At 48.5% G+C, this 9,847-nt stretch overlaps 1 protein-coding gene across 1 annotated transcript in view; it reads left to right on the top strand.

The window, feature by feature from the left end:
• Window positions 1–42: 42 nt before the first annotated feature.
• LOC109395835 (receptor-type tyrosine-protein phosphatase gamma-like) overlaps window positions 43–9,847 on the top strand; it is a gene marked incomplete at its 3' end in the record, with an annotated part of 531,517 nt that continues 521,712 nt past the window's right edge. Inside the window, exon 1 of the mRNA XM_019667172.1 lies at window positions 43–843. Coding sequence (XP_019522717.1) covers window positions 759–843 — 85 coding nt within the window. The remainder of the gene's footprint in view (window positions 844–9,847) is intronic.

Genomic DNA, 9,847 nt, shown 5'->3' with positions numbered 1-9,847 from the left:
CGCTCGCCGGCTTTAAAGTCTTTGCCAGGATCCATGCTCACATGTTACTTCCTGTATGGAGGCATGGCCAGTTTCCAGCCCCGCGCTCCCCGTTCCTCCCCAGCCTGCGCCAGAGCCACAACTTTCAGGAGCATGGACTGAAGGCGCCCTGGCCCCAGCACCCCTCTGAGATCCTTTGTGTTTTTCTCCGTTTCCTCCGGCCGTTTCTATTTCGGAGGGGGCTCTTCGCTTCCCCCGCCTCTCCCCTCCCCTTCCCCGCTCGCAAACATGCCTCCTTCCTTCCCTGGGCCCTGGAAAGAGCTGCCTGCCTGAAGCCCGGAGACGCCGCGCCGCGCTCAGCCCCGCCGCCGCCCGCCGGCTCTAGGGCTGCGCTGCGCTGCCGACTCAAGTTGGGGATCCTCGGCCGCTCTCCGCCGCCGCCTGCGGTCCCTGCCTGCCCCCGGCCCCGGGCATCGCCGCCGCCCTCGGACTCGTCGCCTTTCTCGCTCGGCGTTCTCCTTTTTGAGCGGAAAGCAGTCCTTCTCGACTGAGGATCGTCCCCAGCGTGGCTCTGCGTTCCCGGTCACTTTTTGAGGTTTTTCGGGGACACTCGGCGGCTTCCCGGATTCCAGGGGCGATTGGACCTCTGAGCGCTGGGGGCCCGTAGAACGGTCGAGCAGGGGAAGAGCCCGGGCTTAGCGGAGGCTCACACGGAGGCAAGAACTTATTCAACAAGTTTACCCCCCCTGCCTTTCTCTTTTCGATGTGCGTTTTCGGACATGCGGAGGTTACTGGAACCGTGTTGGTGGATTTTGTTCCTGAAAATCACCAGTTCAGTGCTCCATTATGTCGTGTGCTTCCCCGGTGAGTGCCGGCCGCCGAGGGGACGCGCGGCCCTGGCCAGCGCGCGCGGGGGATGTGGAGTTGTCGCCGGGGCACGAAGCTCGGACGCTGGTCCGAGGGACCCCGGAGAGGGTGGAGGGGGCCGGACGCCCGGGAGGGAAGAGGGATCTGCTCTGCTGGTTTTGGCGGCGGTTAGGGAGGCTCTTGGTTGGGAAGGATGGAAGGAGGGGCTGACCGGGGAAGGGGACAGGGGCCTAAGGGGGTCTGTTGTCGCTCGGGTTTGGTGGGTCTGGGGGACCCGGAGTCGGGAGAAAAGGGGACTTGCTCTGCCGGTACGCCGCCGTTTGGGAGAACTAGACTTCTGGGGCGGTTGGGGATACTGTGACCAAGGGAGGATGCCTCTGTGGGTTTGAGGGGCCCAGGGTGCGCCCCTCGCTCAGGCGGTGATTAAAGGAGCTCAGAATTGGGGACTTGATTTGCTGCTCTCTGACCGTGTGGAGAGGCTAGTTTTCGGCGGAGGGTATCTGGAGGTTGATCGTGGAGGATTGGGGATGTTGGGAGCAGTCTCCGTTCCGGTCTCGGGGGCCAGGGCGATCCCGGGTCCGGGCTGGAGCGCGAGGCTGCGCTTTGGTGCTGATGTGAGGCGGCCATCCCGGGAGCTGGGGCCCGGGTGCGGTAGGAGGGCAGGGAGCAGGCGGTTTAGGGAGATCTGTGGCTTCTCCAGCCCCGGCCCGCGACCCCTATACCCCGAAACTCTGGCCGGCTGGGCTGCTCGGGTCCGGGCGCCGGGGACGCGTCGGCGGCTGGGTTGTTCTTCGCGCCCGGGCGGATTTTTCCGTCTCTGGCGCGCCTGCCTACCTTCATCTCTGCCCTTTCGCAGGCGGTTCGCGGCTGGCAAGACCTATGCTCACTCTTTTCTGGTCAGGTTAAGACAGGGTTAGTATTGGCAATTGATGACCATAATGAGTCACTGCACGTAGCGATGTGCGGCTCGGCGACCCTCTTACTTCAGCCCTACACCGGCTGACCCCGCTTCGTCTGTCCCCTCCTAGGGGGCAGAGGCCAGCCGCCTTTCTCTATCCTTTTGCAGCCCCCCACCCCCACCCCCCGGGCTGCAGCCCCAAGCTCTCGCGAATCCGTCCGGCCCCCTCTGCGGGGGTGGAGGCCACGTCCTTTGCCCTGGCTGGGGAAGGGGTAGGAAGAAGGGGGCGATTCGTTTTTCATCCCTCGATCTCCTAAGACCAGAGAACCCCCCGCTTTTCTGCCTTCTCATTCTTCAGCTCTTGGATACCCGGAGGTGGGTGTTATTTGTACCAAACAAAAAAGGGAACGTGCCCCGATGTTTCTGCTCCCCTTGTTCACAGCCGCCTGTCCCCGGGCGGCCCGAGCGCTCGGTTTTGGTGCAGCGGTTCCCCCAGCTCCGTCGTGCGCCCTAGAACAGGGCGCGGGCATTCTCGCTGCCCTCGGGGATTGGTAGCGAGTGTTCCCTTTGCAGGCGTGGGGGTGGCCTCGAGGGGCAGAGGAAAAACACTGTCTTCGGCACCCTCTTTTCCCTCTGCGCATCCTCCTGCTCCGGGAATCCCTCGGAGCTTCTTCCACAGCCCAGAAACCTAGCTCGATGCCGAGGGAGGACATCGGTCCACACTCACTCGGAGGCCTGGGGTTGTCCCACTAGAGCCCTGCTTTCCTGGGGCTGTAGGCGGTGTGGGCATTTTCTCCTAAAAACGCACTCAATCCCTGAAAAGATCATTGCTCAGTGTTGGTGTCAGTCATCTGCTCTTCCTAGACTTGCTTCTTTGCAGCGGACTTGTCGGCTGAGTGGACTCAGGTGTCCACTGGGGTCGAGCTTTGTTCGGGTTACGCTTTACTGGGGGGCAGCGGGAGGCGGCAGGAGAGCAGCCTTGCGAAACGAGGACTTTCTCATTCCACTCAGGCCTTCTACTTACGCTCGGGCATGCAGTCAGCGGGCTGGCCGTGGTTTTCTTTTTCCTGGCCTGAGGAAGCTTGAAATCCAAAATGGGACCGCCAGTGATGCCGCCTTGGTGGGGCTTGGACAATTTTAGTCTTACATGTTTTCTTTTCGTGGCCACGCTGGGAGGTAAAGAGCGCATTCCCTGGTCCGAGAGCCGAAGGGTGTCAGAAAGGGCAGGGGCAGTGGTGTGGGGCACGAGACAGAGGAGATGTGGTCTGGAAAAGTGCCGCCGGGGGAGGGTGCAGCAGCGCTTGGAACCAGGCAAAGTTAAAATGTCAGAGCCGTGGGAGACGCCGGCTTTCCCTTTTCCGAAGGTGCCGTGACGTCGCTGGACCTCAGGGGGCGCCCTCGAACCGCTCGGCCGGGCTCCTGCCACCTCCACTGGTAGTGCTCGGCTACCTCCGTGCCCCGAGGCCCCGGTGGGAGCCGGGATAGGAGCCGGGATGGGGCCCGCGCAGCCGGGGTCTCAGGCTCGCGGGCTGCGGATGCGCCTCTGCGGAGAAGAGGACCTCAGTTTTGCGTTGCTGCTCCTGGCCCGCTCTAAACCAGGGGGCCAGAGTTCGGTTTGGGATACCCCTTGCCTTCCATAACCCTGGAAGAGTTTATCTGCTTGACACGAAGGATAAAAATGCTTGTGGTATTGGATTAGGGTCCTTTCTTGTGAAGTTTTAACCAAAATCCCTTGTTATTTTGTTGGTTTCCTCTCAGAATCGCACCAACTTTTCAGTTCCATTTGAGTTTTCAAGCAACTGTAAGGATACAGGGGAGCTCTAATTTGGGAGGATTTTGGTAACAGCCACGGATGGCATGGCCTGGATCTTGCCCCAGCAGATTTGAAACAATGGCTTTTAGTCTCTCAACAAAAGTAAGGCATTGCTGTTAGTGTTTCAAGTGATTTTTCCACTTTCTAGAGCAGAAGTGTGATCAGTCATGACATAGTGCATGCATAGTACGTTCTTTTCCTTATGTGTCTTAAAAATATTACAGAAAAACTTGGGAAAATGGAAAAATATAATGGACTCCTCTAGGCCTCCCACTCAGCTACAGTTACCAACTCAATCCTCCTCTTTCCACACCCCCCATCCTCCCCAGAACCTCTGTATGTTACCCCTAGTTCATGTAAGCCTTTGGTATATATATTGCCAATCGCTGAGAAATTAAGTGCCTCCAACAGGATATAAAATACGTTACTTGAGAGGGTTAACATTTTATGTATTTTACATTCTTAAGCTATTCAGAAGAAACTTAAAAAATATATACACTTTTTATTGATTTCTTCTCTCCATCCTCAGAGTGAAACCTTCTCTTTGATTCTGAAATGTTTTGTACCCTAATTAGATTACATCCAGAGGCTGACGTTGGAAACACTTCAGATGGATAAGCTCTGCGGCATACTTTGGAGATGTCAGAATCTGAGGATCCATGATTGATGTCCTGTGCATCTCCCTCTAAGCTGTCGGTGTATTTGCATGTACATGCTTTAGTCCTGATGGACATCCTTTATGGCCTTCTTAGAAAAATACAAAAGTAATATTTGTAAGTCAGCTATTGTACCTTACTCTGAGGGGTGGGGTGAGAAATCGTGCAGTCTTTCCCCCACATTCCCCCTTCAAGTGTCTTATTTGAAAATGAAGAATCTTTATCCAGTCTTGAAACTGGTTCCTCTGACACAGTTATGGAATGAAATCTTCAATGTTTCCTTCTAAATAATGTTCACATTACAGAGCTGATGAAGGTAGCATATTAATACAAATTTGCATAACGGGACTTTTGGAAATAGGGGAAGTTGCTGTTGCTGGTGGCAGAAAGGTTATAGGAAAGGTTGGCTGAAATGAGAAAAAGAACTAGCCAACGATTGAAGCTCTGAGCATCTCCCCTTAATTATGGACCTGTTTTCACTGAATAAAAGATTATGTTGTTTATATGAAGTAGTACAGGGAATGCTGATGATTTTATGCAGCAAAACAAAACCCTTTTCAGATTCATCCTTCTTTTCTGAGAAACTCCCAAGTTAATGTAGTATAATCAGGTGTCTATCAGTGCACCAACTGGAATGAGCTTTCTTGCCATTCAGGTAAGATCATTTCAGATGCCCCAGAGCAATTGTTATTAAGGGCCCCCTCCTACATCCTTACCCACTCCCCCATTTTTCTGGAAACTTCTTGACCAAAAGGACAGTCTGGACACTTTCATTAGCCTTACCTAGATGAAGAAAGCAAATTAAATGTTGCTAATGCTTTGTTGCTTGAGCTCTTCCCTTTTATGCTGAAAGGTTTTTATTACTTTTTTAAATCTGAGTTTCTGTTGAGCATTTTACAGAGAGCGTGCAGCACAGTGCAATGTCATTTCTAAGCAGGATGAAAATTATACTGGGGATGTGCGTTCTGAATTGCAAGAGTGAAAAATTTGTGATTAACACTTTCATCCTGTGGCACATCTATCGTGTCACATTTAAGAATTCAGAGCTTATGGGAGAAATTCAGGACATCTAAAGTTATCTCCAAAGTGCTTGATGTCCCCCCAAATAAATCCTCGGTATGCTTTTGTTACAAGTTGACCAAAGGTGGTAGGTGACAGGTGGTAATCACTGAAATGGCATTTTTGGCTGTATCTGTGTAGGGAATAAAAGCTCCGTGTATCTAACAATATAAAGGAAGCCAGGGAAGTGTGCCCTGCTTCCACTTGTATTTCTCCACCGGAGTCTGATCTAGGCAAAGCTGGTGGCTCTGCGGGACTCTGGAAAGCGAGAAACGGTCTTCTGAGAAGAGCCTGCCCCCAGCAGGCACAGAGAGCTTTTGTGGAATTCGGCAGCAGTCACTGAATTTGTTCTGGGGATGAGGTTGCCTGGGCCTGAGCACACATTAGGCCCTTAGTAAATATTTGCAAATGATTAAAAGATCTGATATCTGGATTTCCCTGTCTGAGAAATGGGAGTGACCAGCTTGTTTGCTAAGAACCAAACCCAGGACAATGGCAGTGTTCTGTGCACGTAAAGATCAAATGCACGTCTGTAAGAAAAGAGCCATCTGATTTGACTTTTTTTTTTGGATATTGTGTTTATGTGGCATTGTAACAACAACAAAAAATCATTCCAAAAAAGATATATATTTTTTAGCTGAGCCATCCTGCCACCTGTTGGCAGCTCAGCAGTAGCTCAGCTCAGGCCGGGAATTGAACCAGTGACCCTGTTGCTCAGCGCTTGCACTCTTGAGCGAGCTCTTAACCAACTGAGCTATTCGCCAGCCCCCCAAAAAGATATGTTTTGAAAACACTTGTTTATTTCTCCCTGCTTTAGTGCTGCAATTCTTTGTCTCAAGTTTCCAAGACCATAGAATTGACTCTTTATAAAAAAAATGGATCTAGAAGTAATGTAGATAAATTTCATTTTCAGAAAAGTCTCTAATGATTGAAATACATGATGTCAATTTGTGGTTTGCTCCTTTCAGGAAAAGGATTGTGAGGTTTATAGAGACGGCTGTGCAAGAGTGCCTCAAGTAGCTAGAGGGCTCCGTTTGTTACTGTCTTCTCCTGGAGGGAAACCTGTAACTCGAGGGACCACTTCACCTGGCATCGTTTACAGCAAAATGTTTGGTGTTTCGACTTGCAGAAAAAATATCCATGTGAGATGGCTTCCCAGGCCTATGCAGGGTCAATGTTTTTATGACCATGGCACTTGATAGAACATTTAAAAAAAACACATAAAGTGCTCTTAGGGCTGGGTGGAGGAATGACAGCAGACCAGGTTCCAGATATGCTGGTTTTGAAGTCCCCCCCCCCCCACATGAATTGGATGGTGCTACTGATGTAACTGGGGTGGGGGATGGGAGGACTTTGGTATCTGTCGACCAGTGTATGAGCCTCAGTGAGAAGTATGAGCCGCAAGGAAAAGTCTTAGGAACCTAGAACTTGTTAATACTTTTTCTTTCAAAACAGGTAGCTGTGGAAAGTTGTATGGAATGTATCGAAGTACACTTAAGAATGGTCTCTGGAGCCAGCTGGCTTCTGCAATTGCTAGTTGTGGGGCCTTAGACAAGTTGCTTAACCTCTCTGTACCTCTCTTTTATTTTTTTCTCTGTGTGATGATATAGTGATTGTACCCTGACTCCTAAAGTCTTTGAGGCTTGAATGAGAATGCTTGCTAAAGGACTTAGCACTGTGTATAGTAAATAGGAAGTGTTCAATAAATTAACCATTTTTTCATGTGTACTGAAGCGATTAGGATAGGAGTATGTGGGAAGAGGAAAATAGAAAGGACAGTTGCATGCAAAAACAAATTTTATATAAACTCACATAATTTTTTTATATTCTAGGGCAAGGAGGACTAAGGACTGGCCCAAGGGCATCCCATGTAAAATTAATAAGATGGTTACGATTTGAGGTTTAAAATGAGAAAGTCTCAGTGAAGTCTGAGATAACATTCTTACTCACATGGCCAAGGGTCTCCACTTTCCTGCCTTATAAAGGGTAAGATGTTCTCTGTAGGCTTAAACTCTGTCATGTGAATGTCCAAGATTCCCCCCTGTGGTGGTGTCCTTTGTGAAAACAGTTGCTTGGTCCTGCATTCTGGAATGCCCAATTCCTCTTCTAAGGCCTTCTGGGCTGCAAGGTAACCAAGGAGAGTGGGTCTCTGTTACTCTCATTTCTGGGCTTTAATTTTGTGCCACTGATCAGAAGCAAACAGTAGCATTTGTGTGACCGTTGAACACACTAATGTCTCGGTCTCCACATCTTTGTGGATTCAGACCTGCAGAGCACAGGAGAGATAGCGCCTGCCCTCTAATCAGTTTTTTGCGAACTGAAACCAGTACGATGGATTTCTGGCCAAACAGCAAAGTGTGATTTTAAACTACTCAACTTAGCTATTTTTGGGCTGTAGCAAAGTGACACAGTTGGCTCCTGAAACCTAGCAACTAAAAGAGAAGAAAGGAAAGCATAGTTCATGGAATATGTAACACTTCCATGTAAGAAAATAGGACAACTGGTCTTATTTTTGAGTCTGTGATACTATTTTTCTAACGCGAGGAGTGAAGCAGGTTGTAGATTGATATTGCAGCAGAGGGTATGCTTTTGAGGAATTCATACCAATTACTAAATGAAGCCAGGAGGTGTTTGAGTTTTCACACCATTGCAGTCTCAAATTACACAGTGCACTTAAACCAGGTAAACTCATCAATTTGGAAAGATTTGGATAGAGAACAGCCATAAGCAATTTACGAAATACCAAAGTATAGTCCCAGTTAGGGAGGAAACGTCATTGACTTTTCAAGAGACAAGTTCATCATGAATCTGCAAAAGGATTTATTTATAAAACTGGTGATTTACAAAAGAGTTCTTATTTATTTATGAAAGAGTTCTGTAGTCATTAAAAAAGAAATACCACTTTTCCGAAGTTTTTGATTCAGTGAGTGTGGAGACTAAGAACCCACTGAGGGCTTGGCTGTCACTGGGTAGCTGGGCTGCCTTGGCCACATACCCAGCATCTCATGGAAGTGGCGTTGGGTGATGTTGCGGGTCTTGGAGTCCCAGATACATACACCTGTTACTTAGGAATCACACTGGGATCCCAGAGGGCCAGACTGAAATTCTTGATGTGTTGTAGCAGTGTTACCTCGGTAATGGGCCTCGGTTTTTTAATCTCTAAAATGGGAATGGTGCTTACAATAGCCCACAATCACAAAGCTCTTGGCTTGATCTAGGTGCTGTGCCAGAGTTTTTTATATGCCCCTGGAAGTGGAAACTATGAATATCCCCACTTTAGGATGAGGAAACTAAAGCTGAAGGAGGCTATCACTTGTCCAAGGTCACCCTTGTAGTAAGTGGGTGTGGCTATAATATGTCTCTCAAATCATCTCAGGATTATTTTGAATTTCAGACTGGTTGCTCTTTGTTTGGAAACTGTTTTTGCTACTTGCACAGGAAGGCCAATTATAAGACAGATCCAGCCTATGGTATTTCACCCTACTGCTTTTCCCATATCAAAGCAAGTACCACAAACACTGGGTGAAATAAAGGTGTCTTCCTGTATTTGCTACAATTAAGGAAGTAATGCAATTAGTATAGGATTTTATTTGGTTACATCGAAGAGATGACCTTTCAGCAAATTACGTTACCTTCTGAATAAGCTGATAACAACTGTGGATAGAGTGAGTTTGTTGGTGGTGAGTTTTTCTTGACTCTTCAAAGTGATCTAAGTCGATTTAATTTATAATTTGAGAGTTTTCGTTTGGGGCATTGAATAGGGTTACTTTATAAGAATGCAATATTATTATTATGCCATATATCATTTAAGGGTGGGATGCAGGCTCTGAATCACAACTTCGGAAAAGGTCTGAGTGACTTGTGCTTGGCAAGAGTGGTTTGGTTCTGGCTTGTTCCCCTGGAGTTTAGAACTAGCCATGGAGCCAGCAGAGTCAGCTGTGGGATCTGGGCAAGACCCTCAGTTCCTTTGAGGTAGTTTTCGTTACCCTTAACTAAATGGCTTGTAAAGTTCTTCTGGAATTTTAGGGATTGTTGATTCCAGGCTGGGCCGTTTGGAAGGGTTGTGGCCTCTGCAACATGCAAGTCCAGTGCTCAGTGCATGTTATGTTATGATTTGTGAGGTGGACGTTTTGTTAACTTTCCTCTGAGAGTTTGCTTCCTAAGGCTCTAAGAACCCTCTGCTTATCTTGCTGACCTTGCTACAGACTATCCCCAGGGAGCAGCAGACAAGGTGGTGAGTGGATGTTGGTTAATGGAATGCCTGTAAGCTATTTTCCTTTTGTAACATTAAACTGTATTTCTCCTGGAGTGCAGGTAAAAAAAACCCAGAGGTTTGCCTATGCCAACGATATTTTGTGTGTGGCCTTTAAAAGTATTCAATGTGATTTATGATTTGGATAGTGGTGGCAGTATTCTTTGTCTAAAAAGAGAACATGAGGCTAGTTTTGGATCTTTTCTCTTACTCCGGACAAGAGAAATGGAAAAATAGTCATTTGCACTCTCTGGATTTCTGCAGGTGGCATCTGGCATGTTCTTTGGTCATACTGTATTGAAAAAAAAGTTGAATTAAAAATG

Source organism: Hipposideros armiger, unplaced genomic scaffold, assembly GCF_001890085.2.
Source record: "Hipposideros armiger isolate ML-2016 unplaced genomic scaffold, ASM189008v1 scaffold_487, whole genome shotgun sequence".
NCBI lineage: Eukaryota > Metazoa > Chordata > Mammalia > Chiroptera > Hipposideridae > Hipposideros > Hipposideros armiger.
This window is presented reverse-complemented; position numbering and strand designations above follow the sequence as displayed.